Source organism: Giraffa tippelskirchi, chromosome 9, assembly GCF_054371585.1.
Source record: "Giraffa tippelskirchi isolate mGirTip1 chromosome 9, T2T-mGirTip1v1.2.pri, whole genome shotgun sequence".
Lineage (NCBI taxonomy): Eukaryota > Metazoa > Chordata > Mammalia > Artiodactyla > Giraffidae > Giraffa > Giraffa tippelskirchi.
In genome coordinates this window covers 48,054,615-48,078,410 of record NC_137283.1, presented here as the reverse complement: position 1 = coordinate 48,078,410, position 23,796 = coordinate 48,054,615, and the positions used below count along the sequence as shown (strand labels likewise).

At 53.9% G+C, this 23,796-nt stretch overlaps 1 protein-coding gene across 4 annotated transcripts in view; it reads right to left on the bottom strand.

The window, feature by feature from the left end:
* Nucleotides 1–23,796, bottom strand: part of CACNA2D2 (calcium voltage-gated channel auxiliary subunit alpha2delta 2) — a 140,769-nt gene that overhangs the window by 90,922 nt on the left and 26,051 nt on the right. For all 4 annotated transcript variants that reach the window (XM_081525351.1, XM_081525352.1, XM_081525353.1 and 1 more), the window contains exon 2: nt 23,640–23,721. In XM_081525351.1, coding sequence (XP_081381477.1) covers nt 23,640–23,721 — 82 coding nt within the window. The remainder of the gene's footprint in view (nt 1–23,639; nt 23,722–23,796) is intronic.

Genomic DNA, 23,796 nt, shown 5'->3' with positions numbered 1-23,796 from the left:
ACGGCATGTGGGGTCTTAGTTCCCCAACCAGGGATCGAATTCTTGCCCCCTAAAGTGGAAGCACAGAGTCTTAACTACTAGACTACCGGGAGTTCCTTCCCTGTTTAGTTTTGATGAAGGATGAACAAGGGCATAAGCCATGGCATGAGAAGGGAGTGGTGGGCAGGGGCTCAGGCCCACCAGGGATGAGGGTCTGGGTCAAGGTGAAGGGAACCTAGGGCGGTGGTAGTGGATGGAGAGGATGCATACCGATCGTGGCCTTTGTGTTGGAGGTCACAGCTCATCCCACTATTCTTCCTCTTACAAGTTTCCCAGGAAAAGGGAGCAACCATAATTCTAGAGCTAGTGAGCTCCCACATAGACAAAATTTACTATATGAAGCTAGGGGTCCAGGTGACTCAAGAGGTGGGCTGTTGTAGGTACTGCTGAAGGTTCCCCTTCAGGATCAGTGCTCATTCTCCAGATGCTGAGTCGATTTGGAACAGTCCCCTGACTACAGGGAGACACCTCATGCATGGTCATGTCCCTTCCCCAGCAGCACCCTGCATGCAGTGACCAGGTAGTGCAGGGCACAAAAGCCAGGACTCCTGGCCTCAATCTAGGACCTCTCTAACGACCCATCCCTGACCGGGAGCTCTCCATGGTGCTGGCTGAGACCCCATTCAACTGCATTGTGGTCAGCTTCTCTCCCTGCCCAGGCTTGCTCCACATATCCCCTTACAAGTACTGTTTCTCAGAGCAGCCCCTCCCCTTAAAATAAACCTTCTGTGTACAGATCCTAGTATCTCAGACCCTGTTTCCCACGAACACGATCTCAGACAGGTTGTCTGTCTCCACCATTGCCAAACCCTGGGCCAGTCAGGCTCAAGAAAGCCCTGTGATGGTGGCTGTGGGACCTCCAGTCCCCTACCCTGACCGCACCAACTGAGGCCTGTCTTTACATCCCCCAACTGTAGCATTCAGGTACCACCCCCTTCACAGAGGTACAATTATTAGGCTCTTTTAAAGGTGAAGAAACCAAAACTCTAGAGGGGAACTAGCTCATCCAAGGACCTAGACATGGGAAGGGAATGATCAGAGTTTGAACCTCTATCTATCTGAATCTCTCTGACCACCATCCTTGTGACTTCTGTATTTTCTGCCAGAGTGAAAGGGCAGCAAACAGGCTCTGGGACACAGCTCGCCTTCACCTGGAAAGGTGGAAACAGACTTCATGGAGGAGATCTTGGGGGGTTTGGGAGGAGGATGTGCAAGGAAAGGCTTTGCAGGAAGAGGGAACAGTGAGGGCAAAGGCTGGGAGGCAGGTCTAACGGAGGCTAAGGACCCTGGTTTGGGGGGATAAGTCAGGGAAGGGTGGTGTGATCTGTGTGAAGGTCGTAGTGGACACAGACCAGGCTCGGGTCCTGCATCTGTTCTGCCCTGCCCCCGCCTCGCCGTGTCCCATCTCCCCCCTCCCACCCCCATCCCCCACGTTCCGGTGCCTGCTCTGAATGGCCAATGAGGCCATCTGATTGGCTCATCAAGGGCAAATAATAGCTTCTGCTGAATTCAGCTGCAGCCAATCAGAGGCAATCAAGCACACAAGAGGCCTGATGGGCCACACGAGCGGGCACACCCACAGGCGCCAGAGCTGGCCCCTCAGTCAGGTCCGGAAGCTCCCCTCCTTGTGTGGGAGCCCTGGGGGTAGGGGGGTCAGGGAACCAGGAGGCCTCAGTAAGAGAAAGGGAAGGGACCCGGCTGGGCTCCACTGCATTTACTTGGTGCCTGCTGTGTACCCAGAGCTCTGGAGAAGCTGAGCACTGATGGGGAGACCCAGGCAGGGACACAGTCACCCCAGCACATGCTCTCCAGAGCGTCAGCACACCGGCCCCAGGAGGGGGCCTCCTCCCCTAGGAGGAGCTTTTCTGAACCTCACAACAGCCTCCCAGCATTTGTCCCTCAGCTGTTCCCCCCCCACCCCGCCTCCGCCCTCCCAGGGGTCTCTGTGCTGAATCCTGCCTCTTCCCCTGAGGAGAGCAGAGCCTCCAATCAGACCCTGGGAAAGCAATTTTTCAATCTCCAACTGCAAACACTAATACCACTGAAGCTAATTTTACAGATTTCCACTCCGAGGCCTCGCCTTTGTCCCAGAATCCCTCAGCCCGGGAGATTAGTAGTTTAGAGACTGGAAAAAATAAGGTATTTTAAAATTCAGCATAAAACTCTCTTAGACTAAGTGAGCTAAAAAAGAAAGAAAAAAATTTTTTTTGATTGGAAAAGAGCCTGTTAGTGAGGGAGGAGCTGGGTCGGGTCCCTGCTCCACCAGGTGGCTGAAGGAAGGATGCTCTTCCAGTGCCCAGATGTCTCCAGTCCTTGCAACAGGCTCAAACCTGCAGCCTAAGGATGGGCAGAGAAGGGGTAAGAGTCAGGTCCCCATCCGGCATGCTGGGAACCCATGGTCCCTCTTTCTCAAGCCTCTGGGATGTGTGCACCCCATGAAGCCAGCCAGAATTTCTCTGACCCTAATCTCAGAGCCTGCGGAGCTGCAGCAAAAAGCCTCAGCCCCTTGGATAGAATAGGCCCACAGGCGCGCTCGTTCACTTTGCCAGTGTGCCTGATTCCATTCCAAAGGTGACTCTCTCTGGGCTCAGTTTTCCCATTGAACCTAATGACCACAGTCTCTGGCCATGTGGCCCACCTGGTGCCATGCAGCCCAGCCCTGCACCCTCTGTGCACCGGCACATCCCAGATCACACCCGCTCGGACCCTCGCTCTGGTACAGGCAGGCATGGGGCGCGTTCGGTAGAGCTCATTCCACGAGCACCTCTCCATGGCATCTCTCACAGATGAACAGCATAATCACCCCGGCTCTCCGGGGGCCACAAGCTCAGAAACATCCTAATGAAAAATAAATTTATTTACAGGGAGACGTCAAAGCTGCCAGGACGAGTCAAAGTAATATGCCTGCGACCAGCATGCGGACTTTTATTTCCTCCCCCTCCACGCTCCAGAGCTGCTCCTGCGGCGTGGAGAGATAAATATTTTAAATAGCGACACTTTGGCGATGCATGGTTATGCAAGACAAGGAATAATTAGAAAATAAATTACTTTTTTTAAACACAGCGTTACAAACATCGGGCGCATCAGATTACTGCTCTCCATAGTCCAGGGCCGTGCAGCTCCAGAGGCCAGCGTGGCAAGGACCTCAGGGAGCAACGGCGACCCAGCCTGTCCCCACAGCCCCCAGACAGTGACGTCCCCTCCTGGCTGCTTGGGGAGGCTCCTAGAATGGAGCTGAAGACCACACTTGGCAGCTTCCAGAAAATCTCGGCGATGGAAAGGCTTCCTCCGGCGTCTCACCAGCAGTGGCGCAGACTAAAAATAGTTTAATCTCCTTGAAAGCAAAAGGAGCAATCAGCAAAACAGACACTCGGGCCTGCATGTCCCGCCCGCCCCCCCCCCCGCCAACCACCGCCGATTCTCACCACACTCTGCCCCCACCCATCCATGCTTGTCCCCAGTGCCAAGCATCATCAACTTCTGATTGACCCCGAGGCAGCCTCCCACGACCCTGCCCAGGACGGCGGTCTCACTCATCAGCCAGATAAACTCATGTCTACATCCCCGACTGAGTTACATACATGGTACGTGTCCTTTAAGCCTCATGACACCACAAGGACAAGGGAAGACAAGGAATGTTTTACAGATGAGGCAACTGAGGCATAGTCACTTGGAATCATTCACCCAAGGCTAGAGATGATGGAGAAGGATTGGACTGGGCTGGGTGCTGATGGAGAGGGCTCAACCTCTGCAGAAAGGAGGCCGGGTGGCTTTTAATTAGCACCTAACCTGTCTCTGTGGTTGGCTCCCAAGAAACAAAAGCTGCCCAGGGCAAGAAGGGGCAAAACTGGTAGGGTGGGGCTTGGGAAAGGCTCACACATTCAGGGGAGGGGACCAGCTCCTGGCGAGGCTGAAGGAGTCTGTCACATAGATGTGTCCTGCCCACTGCAGACAGAAGGACACGACACTGTGATGTCACCCTTCTCACCCACTGGCCTGGGATGGGGTAAATACCTGTGTTCTGGCCTCAGTTCTGCCACCACCCTGCTGTGTGTCTGAGGGCCTGTCCCTGCCCTCTCTGGCCCTCTATTTTGCCCAGCAGTTGGCCAAGATGACCCGAGGGACCGAGGACTTGTCAGGAAGCCTGCTGCACTCATGGGCTTGTCCCCAATACTCTGCCCCTCCTTACTCAGTCCTCTGTCCACCAGCTGTGCCCACTTGCCCTAAACCAGAAACATGGACAGTGTCCTGGTTTTACATGAGAATGCTAAAAAACAGGCAGGGGAAGTCATGTGCCCAAGACCACCCTACAGAGGTCAGAGGAGACACAGCCAAGACCAGGACTTAGTCTCTGATCCACTCCCATGCCCTTCACCACACACTTCTGGGCCTCCCCGAGAATGTTGCTGTCTCAGAGTTTCGAGTGCCTCCTGAGCCCTTCCCCCATCCTTCACAGAAGGAAGCCAGGACATCAAACAATAAATTGGGCTCTGGCAGGTGGTCCATCTCACCCAATCTCCTAAAATGTCATCCAGGAATATGGAACTGAGGCCTCCTTTCGTGCTAAATATCTTCCCTGGTAACCAGCAGCTGCCTGCAAGAAATTACTCTATAACCTTGTTCTGAGTTTTTCAAAAATAGCCTGTGCGCCCACTGCTAGAAGGCACGGCACTGCCCAGCCTATCCTGGCCCCCAGTCCGTCCCTTGGCCCCTAGTACTCTGGTCCAGTCTTGCTTCTTCTTCCACCTTTGTTCCCAGTCTCATCCCTCGCCTCCAGTCCCAGTCCAGCCTTTTGCCCCTGCAGCCCCATGTCCCCGTGATGCTACCTCAATATACAAGGGGCTTGGTTCTGTCCCCTGCAGCTACTTCACATCCTCTGTTATCTCACTGTGACCCTGAAGGCAGAGACAACGCCCCATCTTTTACAGACGAGGAAACTGAGGCCCAGGTCCCCTGATTTGTGAGGGGTTTCTTTTGGTGTGATTGTTCCCAAATCCTGCCAGAAGCCCACTCCTCCAGCCTCAGGAGCAGGAACTCAATTTCAATGGGTTGAAGTGAGGACTAAGGAAGATGCCCCAGGCAGAAGGAACAATTAAGGCAAGAGCAGACCCTGGCGAGGCTCAGAGCCCTGGGGCTGAGGGGAAGAGAGGACCCTGACTCACTCACAACAGGCTAGGTGTTCAGGAGCTGCCCCAAAGGCATGTGCCCTCAGCCATCAGCCAGATTCAGGCGCCTACTCTGTCCTGGTTATGTGAAACCCAGGTAACCCCACTTGCTGGTACCTACCACTTGGGTAACCCCATCTAAAGATAAAGAAGGTATTAGGTGGGGGGACCACCCAGGGAATAGCTAGCATGCTGTCAACCAAGTCAGAATTTTATCAGCAAAGCTCTTCCCCACTGCTGACTATGGAAGCTTGGCCAGGTAGGATGTCCTACCGCACAGATAGGGAAACTGAGGCTCAGGATGAGGAACATGGGATCACAGGGAGAGAACCAGGCTGCTCAAGTTCCTTATGAGGCTGGTTGAGCCCCCTGTCTCTCTAATCCCCCTCCTCCCTAAGCCCCCTCCTCTGTTTCCAGCAGCTTCCTGCAGCTAACCCCAAGCCACGCCTTGGGTTGACACACTCCCAGGCACAGGGCAGCAGTTCTCGAATTGTGTTCTCAGGAGCCCTAGGCAGTAGGCAGGGGGCCCCTGGGCTTGTGTGGAGGATCACGGGTTATGAGAGGGAGGTCAGGAGGCCAGACCTGGCTTGCTGCCTCCCTCAGCCAGAGAATCTCCTGTTCATGTATTCACTGGCCGGGGACCTACATGGATTTCCGTAAACAAAGAGGAAGGGCTCAGTTGCTACAAGAGTGGAAGCAGTGATGCCTGGTGGTTTAAATTTTCATTCTTTCTCAAAACTCCCTGAAACCACAGTAAAGGGCTATTGAAAACAGTGAAAAACCCATGGGTCACAGAATATGTGGAGGAGGCACCAGGGACATTTTGGAAGCTAGAAGCAGATGGACTGTGGGTGACTGGCTCAGCAGGCTATGGAGGGCTCCCCTCTGCTGGCAGTATGTTAATGATGGGGAACTCCAAAGACTAAAATCCCAGATGAGCAACTGAGAGAAGCTTTGCCGGGGAACCTGCAACCCAGGAAGGCAATATGACCAGAGTACCCACCAGGAACCCCAAGGATTCCCCCACCATGCCCAGAGTCCCACCTCCACATTCAGTGCCCTGCACTTCAATGGTGTTTTCACTTGAGGCCCAGAGGGTTGTTAATTCCTCCCCTCAGCTCCTGTCACGTTATCTTCTCTGTTTGCTTAAATATAAGCAGACCGTTTGGAAGCCCAAACACTGAGCAGCAGGGGTGGGGAGACAGGCACATAGGAGTCAGAGGCCAAAACAAACAAAAACCTGAAGTAACCTGGGCTACATGGGAAGATGAAAGTTTAAAAAAAATGCTATAAATTGTGTATACAAGAGTTGAAGAAACAAACATATTGTAGATGATGAGAGCTGGATTTTTCACCGTTAGAGAGGCAGTCACCAGAAAGGAATGGAGGAAGACTTCAGTAAAGGCTGTTGTACTGGACTGGAGTAGAGGCTTCAGTGTAGACTCACCGTTGTGAGTGCATATAAAGATAGACAAAGATGTAATTACAGATATGTGTGTATACATGGACTATACATATTCTTCGTACTTCTTGTCAGAAAGCCCAGCAGCAGTGACATCCCATTAGCAATGAGCACGCTCAGCAACCCAATCTTGATTTCTAAATACCATTCGCCAATAAATGGAACCAGAACTCCTTGGAGAAGTGGCTGATTCCAGGGAAAATACAAGATGAGCTTAAGATCTTGTGGTAACAAAAAACAAAGGAAGTACTCAAGTAAGGACACCAGCTGTCAAAGGGCACAGAAGCCAACCTAGAAGAGCTCCCAAAGCCACAGCTAGAATAATCTAGGCAAGAAAATTATGATAGTACTGAACAACCACTCACAGAATAGGTATTCATGAGTTCATACTGACATAAGTAAATAATTGATAAATAAATAGGGGAGAAGGGACAGTTCTTCCTTACAGAAGAATTCCAATTAATAAACAGTAGGAAATAAAAATGAGAGAAATAGAAAAATACCTCAGTAATAACTGCTGCAGGCAAGATCTACAGATGGATGCTAAAATTAATGGGCAATGGTTTGAGAGAAATGGGATATTTGCATAGTCTCAAAGTATCCTCCAAGAAATGTATTAATTATTAATACAAGGGGGGAAAAGGGCAACTTCACAGTAGAGGAACCAAGAAGATACCAGCTTAACTAAATGATCAAAGGCAGTTCAGTTCAGTTCAGTTCAGTCGCTCAGTCGTGTCCGACTCTCTGCGACCCCATGAATTGCAGCATGCCAGGCCTCCCTGTCTATCACCAACTCCCGGAGTTTATCCAAACCCATGTTCATCGAGTCGGTGATGCCATCCAACCATCTCATCCTCTGTCGTCCCCTTCTCCTCCCGCCCCCAATCCTACCCAGCATCAGGGTCTTTTCCAATGAGTCAACCCTTCGCATGAGGTGGCCAAAGTATTGGAGTTTCAGCTTCAACATCATACCTTCCAATGAACACCCAGGATTGATCTCTTTTAGGATGGATTGATTGGATCTCCTTGCAGTCCAAGGGACTCTCAAGAGTCTTCTCCAACACTATAGTTCAAAAGCATCAATTCTGCGGCACTCAGCTTTCTTCACCGTCCAACTCTCACATCCATACATGACCACTGGAAAAACCATAGCCTTGACTAGACGGACTTTTGTTGGCAAAGTAATGTCTCTGCTTTTAAATATGCTATCTAGGTTGGCCATAACCTTCCTTCCAAGGAGTAAGTGTCTTTTAATTTCATGGCTGCAGTCACCATCAGCAGTGATTCTGGAGCCCAAAAAAGTAAAGTCTGACACTGTTTCCACTGTTTCCCCATCTATTTCCCATGGAGTGATGGGACCAGATGCCATGATCTTAGTTTTCTGAACGTTGAGCTTTAAGCCAACTTTTTCACCCTCCTCCTTCGCCTTCATCAAGAGGCTCTTCAGTTCTTCTTCACTCTCTGCCATAAGGGTGGTGTCATCCGCATATCTGAGGTTATTGATATTTCTCCCGGCAATCTTGACTCCAGCTTGTGTTTCTTCCAGCCCAGCATTTCTCATGATGTACTCTGCATATAAGTTAAATAAGCAGGTAACATCACCCATAATAAGTTATACTGGCATCAGGTTCTCCCCGATATGATGCACTGAGAAAGGCACATCATTTTCTATGGTGTTTTTTCTAAAAATGCATAACCTCAGTCTAATCACAGTAAAACATTAGACAAACACAAACTGAGGGGCTTTAAACCAAATAACTGAACAGGAGTTTTTAAAAAGTATCAAGGTCATGAAAGACAAAGACATAGAAACCATCACAGATTGGAGGAGACTAAGGACATATGACAACTAAAAGCAAGGCGAGACTCTGAATTGGATCCTGAAAAAGAAAAAGGACCTTGGTGCAAAAACTGGTGAAATCCAAATACAGTTTTCATGTTGGTTAGGGTTAATGTACCGGTGTCAATTTCTTCCTTGATATTTGTACTACGGTTATGCAAGATAATAACATTAAAGGAGAGTAGGTGAAAGGTTAGGGAATTTCTGTACTATTTTGACAACCTCTCTGTAAATCTAAAATTATTTCAAAATAGAAAGTTTTTTTTAAAGCTATCATCTTCAGAGAGCTGACAGGATCAATGGCACCAGTGAAACAAGAGCAAGATGTTATTTTTTTAAAAGAACCAAAAAAAGAGATCCTAGAAATTTAAAATATGCTAACAAAGTGTAAAACATTACAGAAAGGTTGGAAGACAGAATTGAGAAATCTCCTGATAAAAAGACACACAGATGGAAAATTGGAAAGAAAAAAAAAAAAGAAAGGACCTGAGTTAAAGGTTTTAGAAAGATAAGAGATAAAAGGGAAGGGAGGAAATAGTCAAAGAAAACTCAGAACTGAAGGACACAAGCATCTAGTTTGAAAATGTCCACTGAGTAGTAAAGAACGATAATAAAGCTCGCCAAGGTATATCAGGGTGGAATTTCTGTACACAAGGCATGGGGAGAAAGAATCCGCCTGCCCAGTTCGATTTGATTCCTGGGTGGGGAAGATCCCCTGGAGAAGGGATAGGCTACCCACTCCAGTATTCATGGGCTTCCCTGGAGGCTCAATGGTAAAGAATCTGTCTGCAATGTGGGAGACTTGGGTTCAATCCCCGGGTTGGGAAGATCCCCTGGAGGAGGGCATGGCAACCCACTCCAGTATTCTTGCCTGGAGAATCCCCATGGGCAGAGGGGTCTGGTGGGCTACAGTCCATGGGGTCACAAAGAGTCGGACACAACTGAACGACTAAGCACATACACAGAGATAAAAAAGAGGTCATGTACAAAGGATTGGGAATCTGAGAGACTCTGGACCTTTGCACAGCAACTCAGGAAGCTGAAAGGAATGAAGTGCTGCCTTAGAAATTCTGAGGCAAACAGCTTCCACCTTGAACTTCCACACCCATCTAAAACCTCTGCCAGATGTGGGGGAGAGGGCAGGCTTTCTGAGACATGAAAGCCCCAAAAATCTGGCTCCCATACACCTTTGCACAGGATGCCAGCTGAAAATGTTCTCTAACTCACCAAGGGAGAAAACCAGAAGCCAAGAAAGAGGAGTGTACAGCATGCAGAAGAGAGGGACTCCAACTCAGAAGAGAAGTGAGGGAAATCCCAAGCAAGCTTCTCTGGGCAGTGACCCAGAGCCCAGATGTGTGTGCATGCGTGAGAAGAGGTCAGATAGAAGGGGCAGGGAGCTTAGGGCACAGTTAGTAAAGGTTCACAGGAAACCAAGCAAATACTGGATAGTTGTTACCTGCAGGAAAAAAAGGTAAAACCCGTACCCCAAAATGCACACTATAAGCTGCACAGTCCTGAATGGCATTTGCCCCATTAAGATAATACCAACACCGAGTCCTGCCCTGCTGTACCGCCATACAACATTGGGGGGAGGGTGGGAGTCAGACAGAGACAGCACTGTGATCGGGCGGACACTGTGCTTGTGCTCTACGCCCCAGCGGACATCCATGGATAACGCCTAAAACAGAACAATCACGAAGGAGCAACATAAGCATGTCATTTAGAGATATGGAGCTCTGAGATTAGAAAGTGACAGCCTCTAGGGAGCTGGAGGTGGAGAGGAGGGGTCCGCTGTGCTCCTAACACAACACTCCTGGGAAAACTATGACTTTACACCATGTGTGAGTGTGATGCTGATTTTAAAACCCTAACTTTAAAAATCCATCTAGAAATTAAAGAAAAAAAATAAGAAAGGAAGAAAAGAGGTATTGTTGTTTAGTCACTAAGTCGTACTTGACTCCTTTGCAACCCCATGGACTGCAGCCTGTCAGGCTCCTCTGTCCACGGGGTTTCTCAGGCAACAATACTGGAGTGGGTTGCCATTTCCTTCTCCATGGGATCTTCCTGACCCAGGGATCGAATCTGTGTCTCCTGAATTGCAAGCGGAGTCTTTACCCCTGAGCCACCTGGGAGGCCCAAGAAAAGAGATGGGGAGGGGGAGAATGATGGAAGGGAGGGAGAGAGAAGAGAGAATAATGGAGGCGGAGGAGTCAGGGACAGGAGAATAATTGCTTTGACCCCAGCCTCTGGTCTGCAGACAGGGACCCCCGAAGGGCAGCAGCTATTATCACCTCTGTTACTCTTACCAAAAATTAAGGCAGTTCAGTGTTTCACTTCCCTGTTCAGCTGAGTACACAGACCAAGGTCCTTACACCAAAATACCAATTTGGCATGGGTGATCTCTCACCCCTACTCCTACATTTCCCCAAAGTTGGAGGCATTCAGAAAGCAAGTTGAGGATCAGTAGCCCACAGGGGTCTAGAAGAGCAAGCCATCCATCCTGGGGACAGTAGGGGACAGTGCCAGGTGAGGAGGAAGAAGCTCCGAGTCTTCCACAATGTCTGTGAGGCCACGGAAGCACTCATGCCCATTGCACCAACCTCTGCTGAAGCCTGTGCCTGGGCCAGGTAGCCCATGTCACCCACAGCCACAGGCAGCCATGGCTGGGGAGGGGTGGGAAGAGAAAGGACTGCATGGGCAATGGGGCAAGCGGGCTACAATGTCTTTGCCAATCTCACACCCTCCCTGGAATCTCAAATTTTCCGGAAACACACACATCTGTGAGTCCTTCCAGTGGCCCCCTTGCACTGGACACTCAGTCCCAGGGATGGGGAAGACAAGTGTGAAGTGTGCACCCACCAGCCTCATGCAAACACGAGCTGGGCAGAGAGTCTGGCTCAGTCTGCAAGAAACTCAGAGTGCTCGGCTCTCCGGGTGGGCTGGGGCCCCCAGCAGATCTGGTGTCTCAAAAGGGAAGGTGGAAAGCCAGGCGAGTCCCTGGGAGAGCCCCCTCCATCACTGAGGCCGTGCCCAGGCCCCGGAACACTCATGCCCCTACACACCTCACTAAGATCTCAGACCCCTGGGACCCAAGAACTTGCTGGTGCCCCAGTGTGTGGTGCCGCTCCAAAACTCGCTCTTCTATATCCTGAGTTCACTGGGTGTTCACTGCAGAAGGAGCTCCAGAGTCTCCAGGAGGCAAAGGGTGGGTCACCCAGCCCCACAGACGGACATGACCTCTCCAGCCCCACCAAGGGTCTCTAAGGAGGCTCTGTGTATCTAAGGATATGCTGCTGCCGAAACTCATGCAGGTGGGAGAAGCAGGCCTCCCTGGCTCCTCCCTGGGAGCCAGTCTGAGGAGGGAGGCTAGGGCCCAATCTGACGGCCCTGTCCAATGAGGAAGCCCACCCAGCTCATCTGCTGTGGGGTTCAGCCACCACCCTCAGCAAGCTATGGTCTGAGAGGGAGACAGTGCCAGCCCTAGGGGGCTGCGTCTGATCCAGGAGGCTGCCAGACCCTCCCTGACTCGGAGCAGTGAGTGTTCAGGGCCAGTCTCCAGCCCTCCCCTATAAGGCTCCAGACCTCCGTTCCCCCTGAGCAGCTCCTCCACCACTTAGCAAGGGAGACAATTTACATAATGCATCGAGTGTGCGAGCAATAATGGCTGGGGAAGCAGGGTGCCCGTTAGTGGCTCCTTGGGAGGGAAAATACCTGCTCCCACACCACCACTTCCTCCTTGTGGAACAGGGCCCTGAGGCTGTGGGAAGCAGGTGCCTCTAAGTGCTTGGCTGATGCCAAGAGGGGCCCAGAGGACCATGCCTGCCCTGGAAATGGAGCAACCTCGGGACAGAGACGCACGAGGGAGGAAATTTCCAAAGCACCAGAGTTTTGAACAGAAATCCACCCAGCTGTGCTCCCGGAGCCTGCACCCCTGCTGGGCCCGGGCCTTGCATCTGGAGCCTTCCTGGAGGAGGAGGAGGTGCTCCGGCAGGCAGTAAGCTCTAGCCAGGAGGCCAGGGAGCCAGGCTGCAGCTGCCGGGGAGGCGGCGGTCACGTTCAAACACAAAGGCGGCGATGGAAGGGGGAGAATACATAAAAATTACTGGCATGGTAATTGCTTTTTATATAAATGTTCTTTTAAAAAGTTTTCCCCAGTGTGAAAGTCCCTTTTTAAAAAAGAATAAATTTGTTGCACACCAATTTATTCCGTGCCTGTAGCTGGAGCATAATGAAGGCTCCTCTGTCAATACCTGATCAGGAGGCAAGTGGCTGCCGCTTGACCTGGCTTCCGGGGCCCCTGCACGACAAGGCAAGCGGTAGGCCCCCGGGGTCTGTGAGGGGCCGCAGGAGCGGGCGGCAGGCCTGCCCGGGGACAGTCAACATCAAGCGAGACTCTGGGCCTCAGGGACAAACCCAGCAAACCCCACTGGTGCCCCCGGAGCTGTGCTCAAATGGGAGATTCAAACGGAGGCAGCTACAATTCTGCTAATGGGGAGCACGCAGGGGAGCACGGGGCTCTCCCTTTCTAGGGACAGGAGAGGGGAGGGGCCCAGCAGGCTTGGGGCTGGAGGGATGGGGCCCCTGGGCCTGCCTGCAGGGTCGCTGGAGGAAGCCGCCTGGTGACAAGGGACCTGGGGGCGGTAAGTGGGAGTGGCCTGTTCTGAGCTGTGGGAAGCTCCCTGTGGACTCCAGCTCAGCTCTAAGCCCATGGGCACCCATACCCTCCCCGCTACCTTGGGGCAGGGAGTCCATCAGCAGACCCTAGCCCTGGGCTGGAAGGGCTGCTCCCCCCTCACCAGGAGGCCCAGACCCTTGAAACGAGGCTCCTGCCCAGTGCCCCTGACCAGCCGCAGCTCTCTCATCTGTGGGGCATGCACAAGGCTGTGCTCTCCACAGGGGTCACTTGGTCCAGCAGCCCAGGGTATGGACACATGGGGCGTGAGGACACACATCCATAAGCGACTGGCACTTTGTCCTCCCCGAAGGGCTGCTGCTGAGAACAGTATCAGGCAGAGTGACTTGGGGTGGGGGATGTGCACGGTACGTGGGGACGTGGCATGTGTGTGTATGTGTGTATGTGTGTGAGACTGTGAGCTCCTCACCCACAACTGAGATTTCTCAGCTTCACTAATTAATCGGTTAAGTAGTTCTCGCCTGCTCGGGTGACACAGAGCTTGCGGCAGCTGCCTCCTCATGGTCCCACCCTGACCTGTTCACATCTGCTTACAGAGCACACAGAACTGTGCACTCAACACATACACATGCGTGTACACGCCCGCTGGGTCACACATCCCATCCAGCACACACACATGTGGGATCACATACTCTCACACACACACACACACCAACATGTGTGCCCAGTTCCACCCCCACATGCAGGCGCGGCCACTCCCTTCCACAGACACACACGCTCCCCTGCTCCTGCTCCCACTGGAGCACCCGCGCACACACAGGTTCACGTGTTCTCGTTTACGTGTGCACAGACATTCCCACATGCAGCATCACACTCCTCTCGTCTCTCTTCCCCTGTGATCAGCCACATCCCACCTCACAAAGTCTCCGCAGGTCAGAGACTGTCTCCCAGTGAGTCACGGGACCAATAATCAATCTCCAGGGGCGAGTTGCCTTCTAGGTCTCTGTTGCTTTGTGTTCAGGTGGAATCCTGGGAGGCCTGGGCAGGAGCCTACCCTACTGGGCATCCCATGTGATGGGAAGACTGGACTGGGTCCACGAGAGGTCCCTGGCAGCCTCCTTCCTGTATGCACCCGAAGGATGTAAGAGCAGAAAGGAGATGGGAGCAGCACTGATTTGGAGGGCCTCCGTGGGGAGGGAGCTGTGGGCTGGGTTTAAAACTAGGGAGAGGCCTGGAGGGAAGAGGGGTGAGTGGAGAGAGCCGAAAGTGCAGAAGGAGGAGGAAGCTGAGAAGGCCAGTGGGGGTGGTGAGGTCACATGAATGGCTGGAGGCCTGAAGGCTCCCTGTTCCTCCTGCCAGGCCTTCCAGTCACTCTAGGAAGAGCCCAGAGGCCCTGACTCCAGCCTGAGGTCTGGGGTGCCAGCATACTGGGCAGCCAGTTCTTCTCTGGGGCCCTTCTCCACAGCCCCTCCACACCTTCCATTCCCTCACAAAGAGCCATCAGTGACCCTCTATGTGACAGGACCAAACTTGGCAGATCCCGGCAAGTTTAGCTCGCTCAGGGCATCTGACACTGAAGCTTTATGTTTCTGATGTCCTGGACATAGTTCCCCTAGGAGGGTTGGATGATCCCCACAGTCCTGTGGGACAGATCAGAGCCCCAACCTCTCCCTTTGCGGTCCTCAGATGCCTGCCCCAGTTGCTAACCAGACACTGAAGAGTTCCCAGCTGAGCGCAACTCCAGGTGGATCACATACATTAATGTTTGTACATGGCAGGCATGTGTGCACCCCATGTGTGTGCACAGCCTGCTCCTCCATCCAGCCTGCTCCTCCTCCCACACATCCTCTCAAGCGGGGGCCCAGCCCCCAATTCCACATCCTGAGGCTAGAGTGAAAAAGCCCTAGTGTCTGGTTCCCTGATTCATGGGAACCCACAGATGGACAAGGAGGGAGCCTGACGAGTCTGCCCAAGATCCGGATCCACCTCTGTCTTCATTGCCCCACCACTGCCAAGGAGCCAGCTGGCTTCCAGGGCTGACAGAGAGGTCTAGGAAAGATGGGGAGTTTGGGGCTCGGCAACCTTCTCCAGACACCAGATCTCTGCTCACAAGGAGAGGGGAGCCATGCTCAGAGAAGGTGGAGGGAGGCCAGGCTGAGCCTCCGTCTCCTGCCTGGTCATGGTAAACGCTGCTCATGTTGCCCCTGGGGCCGGCTGTGGTTTGTCAGAACCAATTACTTCCCTGCCTCTGCCAAATGCTTGGGGCTCCATGAATCTCAGGCGAGTGTCCTCGTGGCTGCCACTGATCCAGCGATGGATGGGGGTGGAGGACGGGGGCAGGGATGCAGATCAGGTCAGCCATCCCCAGGGGTCCAGCATGGAAACCCACTCAGTCCTCTACTCCATCCCCCATTTCCCATCCAGATGAGCCCTCAGCTCTGGACATGCAACCCCGTCACTCTCCAGAGATGGATGCAGAGACCAAGGGAGAAATGAACAGGCTCAGGCCTCCTCAATAATCTGCAAGCACTTAGTCCCCATCAGAGCTGACCCCCAGATGTTCTGCTGCTAGGTCAGCCCCCCTGGGGATCCTAGAAGAGAGGCAAGGTGTTTATCAGGACTTTTGCCATGGTGGGGTTGGGATTTGCCATGCCACATGGCTTGTGGGATCCTAGCTCCCCAACCAGGGATTGAACCCAGGCCCCCAGCACTGAAAGTGCTGAGTGCTAACCACTTGACTGCCAGGGAATGCTTTAAACAGCCCAGATTCCCAGGATGGAAGGATTGAAGGGCATCCACTTCAGGGAACGGACCTGGACCCAAAGCCACAGGTTCTCAGCTTCCCTAGAAAGCGGTGCTGTTCACCTGGTGAGGTTCTGATCATGCCTCTGAGATCGTCTCTTTCTTAAACTGAGGAACCTCAGGCCAAGAGCTGCCACCCTCAAGAACCCAGAGCTTGGTGGCTTCCTACCACCCTGACTCTAAAGCCAGTCCAGCCCCATGCCCTTCTCTGAGTCCACAGGGCCTGGGAGGACAAGCTGGCACCTGGGTGACTGATCTGAGAAACAGACTCACAGGCCCCTTCTGGGTGAAAGAGCCCTTCCCTTCATTTCACCACCTTCCTCCCCAGGCGCCTCTGCAGCTGTCGCCTTCCCTGGCCCACTGGCCCCGTTTCTTCAATCTCTGGTGGCCTTTGTGCCTCTCCCAGCAAGAGCCCCCAAAGATGTCACGGTCAGAAGGTGATATAGACTGAATGTGTCCCCTCCCCCAATTCCCACGTTGAGACCTAATCCCTGCTGTGACAGTGTTTAGGGGTGGGCCTCTTGGGAGGTGGTTAGGTCATAAGGGTGGAGCCCTTGTGGATGGGATTAGTGCCCTTATAAAGGAAACCCCAGAGAGGTCCTTTGCCCCTTCCACCATGTGAGGACATAGTGAGAAGGTAGCTATCAATGAACCAGGAAGTGGGCTCTCACCAAGCACCAAATCTGTGGATGTCTGGATCTTGAACTGCCCAGCTTCTAGAAACATGAGAAATTTCTGTTGTTGGTAAGTCACCTAGTTTACAGTATTCTGTTATAGCTGCCTGAACAGGACTAACAAGGCAGGGAAGAGGAAACCAATTTCCAAATTCCTGGGCTTCAACAAACAAAGGTGACAGCCCGTGTATCTGAACTTTCTAAAACCATAACTAAGTCCTGGAAGGGCAAGCAATTGATACTGGAGGGGGCACAGAGACACCCCCACATTTGCAGGGCTCTGTCTGAAGCCTTTCCTTGCCCCTGCTCCCTTGAGATCCTCACATCTCCCTTGAGGACAGGGGTGCTTGGATCCCCATTTCACAGATGGAGGAATCAAGGCTCAGAAAAAAAACAGGCACCAGGTCCCCCAGTACGAGGTCGCCCAGCCCTGTCACTCCTCCCCACTTCACTCATTCCTCCACCACCTGCCATTCCGTGTTGCCCAAGGCACAGGCTCCAGGTTCAAATCTCAGTTCTGCCACTTACAAGCTACAGTACCTCAGAAAACACGGCTCGGGCTTCCCTGGTGGCTCCGTGGTAAAGAATCCGCATGTCAATGCCAGAGACACAAGTTCGATCCCCGATCTGGGAAGATCCCACACGCCACGGAACAACTAAGCCCATGTGCCACAACTACTGAGCCTGTGCTCTAGAGCCTGGGAGCTGCAACTATCGAAGTCCTTACACCCTAACATCTGTGCTCTACAAGAGAAGACACCGCAATGAGAAGCCCGTGCACTAGAGAGTAGCCCTTGCTCACTGCAACTAAAGAACAGCCTACGCAGCAGTGAAGACCCAGCACAGCCAAAAATAAATAAATAAACAATCAAACAAACAAAAGCAGATGACACAGCTCTTCTATCCTGCCCTGAGCTGTTCTCTATCCTCTGGGAGCTGACCTTGGATGTGGCCCCACAGTGACCTCTTGGCACAAACTGGAAGCCGGTAGCCCCTTCTCCGGTGGCGTATATCACTAGGTGTGGGTCTGCCTATCCTACCCAGAGACACTGCTCCCACAGACCTGTCCCCTCCATACCCACAGCCTCCACTGGAACCTGGGCAGCAGCTCCTTGCTGAGACTCTCGTAGGACCCTGAAGCCTCTGAGCAGGGCTCCCTTCCTGCCCTGCAAGACTCCAGGAGCAAGGGGTTTTGAATTGACCAGAGATGCGAGCACTCACACACATCCCTTGGGCACCTTCCTATCACTGCATCCTCCACCTGCTCTGAGAGATTCTTTCAACCTAACACCTTCACACTCCATGGAGGAGAAGGAGGACCTGGGAGGGGCAGAGGGGCTGAGAAAGGCACAGGTCCTGGCCCAGTTTAGCAGCCCCAGAGGCGCCATTGGTGTGGCGGTGGCTCCAGGCAGTGGGTACCCGTGGAAGGCACGGCCAACATGAGCCAGTGCCCCTGGGTCGGGTGTCCTGGGATGGTCCTCCCCCAACACTGACCTCCCCCGTGCTCCCTCTCTGGTGGGGGGGTGTACAGAAGGGGTGCAGGAGATACAAGCCAGTCAGTTGACCATCAGGCAGGAACTCCTGCCACAGATTAGTCGACTTTTGAAAAGCTTCTCAAAAATGGAATTTTCTCCTTCAGGCAACCACGGAATATGTGGGGAGGGGGCGAGCAGGAGAGCAACCACCACCCCCTCCTACCCTGTATCTCCCCACACAGCGCTCAGGAGGGAGCATCCCCAGACCACAAGGTGGGGAGATGGTGCCAGAAGAGGCCAACCCCAGGGCAGGACCTGGGAAGGAAAGAGGTGGGGAGCAGGCTGGGCTAGGGGGACCAAGAGGGGATCCAAGAAGGGCTTCGGCCAGGCTCCCCTGGATCTACCTCCATAGATCCAATTATGCTCCAGCGGCAGCCTCACCACGTCTCAGACGCCCTCCCAGGAGCCCCCGCCCCCCCTCAGCCCCATGCATCCCCGCTGGGTGCCGAGCAAGAGGACCATATGGAGGGAATAATAAGACAATTAACTTTCCATTAAAGAATAATATATGTGGGTTTTTAGAGAGGCGAGCGGCAGCAATCCCTACCCAGCGGCATATTTCACACGCGCGCCCCCCATCATCCCCACCCTCATGCGCCCCACGTCCGGATCATCTGAACCGGGAGACAAGAGGGTGCCGCTGGGCCTCGGTGGGAGGTGGCTGGAGCAGGGGTGGGGGGCTGTAAGGGGAGAAGCAACCGCAGAGACCCTGGATGGTGGTTCTGCGGCTTCCTGTAACCTTGGGGAAGGGGTGTCACAGGCCTGGGTGGGGCTCCCTCAGCGCCGCTCTCCTGACGGAGCACGTGAGCGGGGACTGCCGTGCATGTCCTGTCTGAGTTCGGGTCCACCTGGCCAAGGAGCGAAGGCCTGCCTCTTGAGGCCAGCTGAACCACAGTGCTTTGACTGAAGGACTAAGGGGAGGTCTGGGGGTCACAACCACTGGTGCTCCCCTTTCCTGGCCCTCCCAGGGCTGCTTCTGTCCCCTGGCACCTTCCTCTACCCAGCTTCCTGCATCCTCATCTACTGCAGCCCCTCCAGGGTTCTGAGCCCCTCTGGCACTCCTGGACATGGCTGGTCCCACCCGAGGTGCCCAGAGAGGGCCTCCTACCCCAAATGGGGACCAAACACAGCCCTGGCCAGCACCCCCTGAGCCAGCGTGTGAGGGTGCCTGTGTTTCGGGAATTGGTGGTACTGGGTGGGGGTGGGGGTGAGGGTGGAGGAACAAGGAGAAGCCTGTTTCAAGGGCACCTGCAGAGGGCCCTGTTCCTGCCTCCCTGAGCCCCTCAGAAAAGGGGTCCTCGCTGTGGCCAGACTTCGGTCCTTGCCTCGAGCCAGCTCCAGATGTGGCACTCTGCAAATATTAATTACACATTCCCAGGGAGCACTGAGCAGACGCAGTGTGGGGATGGCCAGGGGCAGACAAGATGGGCTGGGACTACAATGCCGTCACTGGCTCAGAAATCCCATTTCTGGCTACCCGTAGGAGTGAGGACACATGAAGAGCATTTGCCTGGTTCACCACGACTGTCCAGAGAAGCCCAGCTGCGGGGAAGGGAGCTGGAGACTTGGCTCAGGGATCTCTGAGTCCTGGGGTCTCGCTCTCTGTGGATACAGCTAGGCGGTCCAGGACAGGGGCCGCACCAGCCTGCACCTCTGCCTCGATACTCCTCACTACCACCCCTACCATCCAGGGCTAGCAAGTCAGGGCTCCAGGGCAGGACTGGGGGGTAAAGACAGTCAGCCACACCTTGGTTTCCCTGCAAGTGACTAGCAGCATACAGTAGGGCTAAGGCCATCATGGGGGCTGAAGCAGAGAAGGCGTGAGCAGGGCTGTAAGCCATTTCTGCCCTGACGGGACACATGTGGGGGTTGACAGGACTGAGAAAGGCTCCCCTAGGTCCAGACTTGGCCTGTGGTCCCCAGACATGGCGAGCCCAGGTCTCTGCTGCCATACCAGCTCCAGCTAGGCAGCCTTTCCTCACTCCGACGCCCACCCCAGACAGAGCATCTTCTCACTGCCTTCTGCAGAGACCCTCCATGCAGATGTCTTACCCGAGTCAAGAATCCATCCCAGGGTAGGTGCACCTGATGAACCACTGGTTCTTCCTCACATCTGACTACAATTTGCTTTGCTTTCCCACCAGGTCCCCAGAGTTGTCCCCTTTCTACCCTGGACACTCAGGCAGAAGGGGATGGGTCCCTAATGTACCCATCAGATTGACCTGGGCTTCAGAATGGGGAGACAGACTATCTCCATGTGGTCCGCCACGCACCCCCAGGCACCTGATGAATTATTCATTCTGATCAGCCTCATTATGAAAATGAGCTCAGAGCCCCAGCATATGTGCTCCCTGCCATCCCTCCCCCCACAGGATGACAATATAGTGCTGATGGGGGAGGGCAGAGAAGGGACTCAGGAGACTGCGCTCAGCCTCTAGGGGCCCTGGAGGGGGCGGACTGCAGTAGTGTCCACACTTCCATGGCCTGTTCACAGCAGGTGTAAGCCAGGGCTGGAGGTGGGGCTGGGTTGTCCCACTGGGGCATGGCTCAGCAGCCCCAGGCCACAGTGGGAGCTCCTACAATGTACTGGCCCTTGGGCTCGGTAAGGTGAAGAAATGGGAGAGGGTCTTTGCAGACACCCCCCACACTCCACCAAGATGTGCCACAGTGTGCAACCTATAAATGGGCCATGGTCTGTACCCAGCCACGCCCCTGTGGGGTTGTGCTTAGGTCAGGAGGAGGAAAGTGCCAAGACAAGGAAACTGTTCCTAAATGCCACTGTTTGCAGTTTCTGGACTCTTGCAGCTGCCAGCTCTGTGGCACCCAGCTCCTGGGGGGTGGGGCTGCCTTCAGGACTGGGGCTGGTGGAGAGGGCAGCCAAGTTGGAAAAGAAAGTCAAGGATCACCCCAACGGCAAGGTGTTTGGGGGTGGCTCAGGGAGGCAGGTAGAGGGATGGCCTCACTGGGGACGGAAGCCATAGGCTTGGCAGAGGTGGCACCAGGGTCCACGGAGGATCCTGGCTGGGCCAGGGCTTCAGGGCAAGCATCCTCCTAATCCTCCGAGCCAGGCATGGGCTGGGCACACGGGCCCGCTCGTGTCCACTTGCAGGAGAGCCATGGTGGCTTAGTCAGGGCTGTGGGTGGGTTGTGGGGTTGGGGGTGATTGCTGGTTGGCTCCTCCTGCTCTCATAGGGCTGTCTTTTTCTTCTAGGACTCCACCTGCTCCCCTACTACCCACCTCACAAGAGTGTCCTTTGCTAAGAAGGAACCCCAGAGCTGTCAGCAGGAAATAAGAGGCTGAGGAAGCAGGTTAGAGAAGACTGGAACAGGACAGAGAGCCACTGGAGAGCTGGCAGGCGCCGACAAGCAGAGGCTTGCCAGAAGGAGCCTGGAATGCCAGGTCAGCACTTCTCCACCTGGCCACAGCCTCACCGAGCCTGGCACAGCTCCCTTCTTTCCTGGCTCATCCTGCCCACCCCAAGAAGGGAGGCCTAGCTAGACAGGAAGCAGCGCCCTGGAACAGGGATTAGGAGCCCAGCGTTTGAGCCCCAATTCTGCCATATCCCACTGCGTGACCCCTGGGAAGGAGCGGGTAGGGGAAGATGTGCTCATTGATGAAAGTGTGTGAAATTGCTTGACTCCTGGCAGAAAGGAAGAGAACAACACATCCTGGGAATGACAATGATCAGTGAGGAAAATTCGTATCTGGTTTCTAGAAAAGGAGCATATCTGTGTCAGCCTGTCCACTCCCATTCTCACCACCTCATTCCAGCCAGACCTCCCAGCCATGCCATGGACCAAGAATGAGGATGAGGGAGGGTCTGGGACCTGCCGAGGAGCACACAGTGGGTTCTCTGAGCGGGACTCCATCTCCGGTCTGCACCATCCATGGTTCAGATAGGCCCATGTCTCCGGCCTGAAACATGTACACTGTTTCCCCAATAGCAAACTTTTACGGTCTGAGCTGCCTGTGACTCTAAAATAAACAATATCCTTGAGCTGAGGATTGAAAGCACGGAAGATTTCTTGGCTAGAAGTGCATGGTTCACTCCTTATGTGGGCTACATCTTATGTCCTGATACAAAGCCTAGAAAGGCACATGACACACATTTCAGGGAACTCTCATGTCTTCATTAACCCACACAGCTGCACTTGGCAGTGCCCACTGAGAACCAAGTAAGTGCTGGGTGCTATTCCTGAGCAGAAATTGACTTCTGTTCCAGAACAGCTTTTCCTACCCTGCCTTCTCTGGAAAGCCCTGCCAGCCTCAGAGCACGGCTGAGTCACTGAGAGTTCACAGGAAGAGAGTAGGATAGGGTTTACTGCAATTCGAGCCCAACCACCAGGGAAGGGGGCGCTCAAGAGAGGCTGGGGGGAAGGACACCTGGCAAGCTAACGGCTTAGGCCTCCAGACTCAGACTCCTCCTCCCAACTATGTTATCACCTTGACAGCCTTCCCCTATTAGCCCCATCCTGTGCCAGAGGTCCCACATCCACAGCCGACATCAACACATCCACGTCCACTCCCACTTCCTGGGTACTGGCTACAAGCTGAGCATGGTGCAAGGGACAACACCCCACAGATGCTCCCTCTGCTAACCTGGGCCTGACCAAGAGGGACACAGGAACAAGTGGAGTATCTCATCACTGAGCCCAGGGCCTGGACCCTTGGCTGAATCCCTCAACGATAATTCCACTTTATCTGCTGTTCCCAAGCCAACCATTGGCAGGAGATACCTATTAATCTTCTGTTCAGTTCTGGTCACACTTCCCAGCCCAGGCAGCCAGCAAGAACTCCTCAAGTCCAGCACATACCTGACAGCCCCACCCCGACCACTCCAAGAGCTCAGGTCTTTGAGCCTCAGTGTTTCCATGTAAAGAGCGACAGCTCCGGAGCCCGTGGCCTGACAGCAACACATTTTGCAGCCTTCTGGGGGTGACGGATGACCTGCTCTTCACATCACTATTTCAAACATTAACATAATCTCCCAGGATGAATGTGGCTGCTTGCACCTAATCAATCACCCACCCGCCCCTTGATCCCTCATCTTGCCTAGCACGTGCTTGCCACTCATCTCCTGCTGCATGCAGCGCCGCTCTCCGGGGTGGTTTGGCCTGGCCACCCCACGCGTTGCGAGGACAGTGCCTCTGGCTTCCGTGCACAACTACATTCCACTGGAGCCACCAGAGCCTGGACTCCCTCCCCACATGCCGCCTCAAACACAGACCTCACCCTCCTGAAAAGCCTGACATCTCCCCATCAGAGCTGACTAGGTAAAACTCCAACACGGTGATCTGGGGAAGAGCAGAGCAAGACCCGAAGGAGTCCATGTTTCTGTTTCCCCACCTGCCCCCACAGGTTCCACATGTCCCATCACAGTGGGTCCTCAACTGTGCCAAGCCTTCCTCACTCCTTATTTCTGAAGCCCTTCCCCTATTCGCAGCTGGAAGAGGGTCCCTAAAGGGAAAGCCAGTGGCACCAGGCTTACCTCGCGGAGCTGCTGGACACCCCCAAAGATCCGCATCACACCATCAATCTCCTGCTCCAGGCGCCGGGCCCAGTGCTGCATCCTGTGTGCAGAGAGGAAAGAAGTGTCAGGAGGACCCGCCTGCGGCTAGAGCAGCCCCGCCCCAGCCACCTGGGGG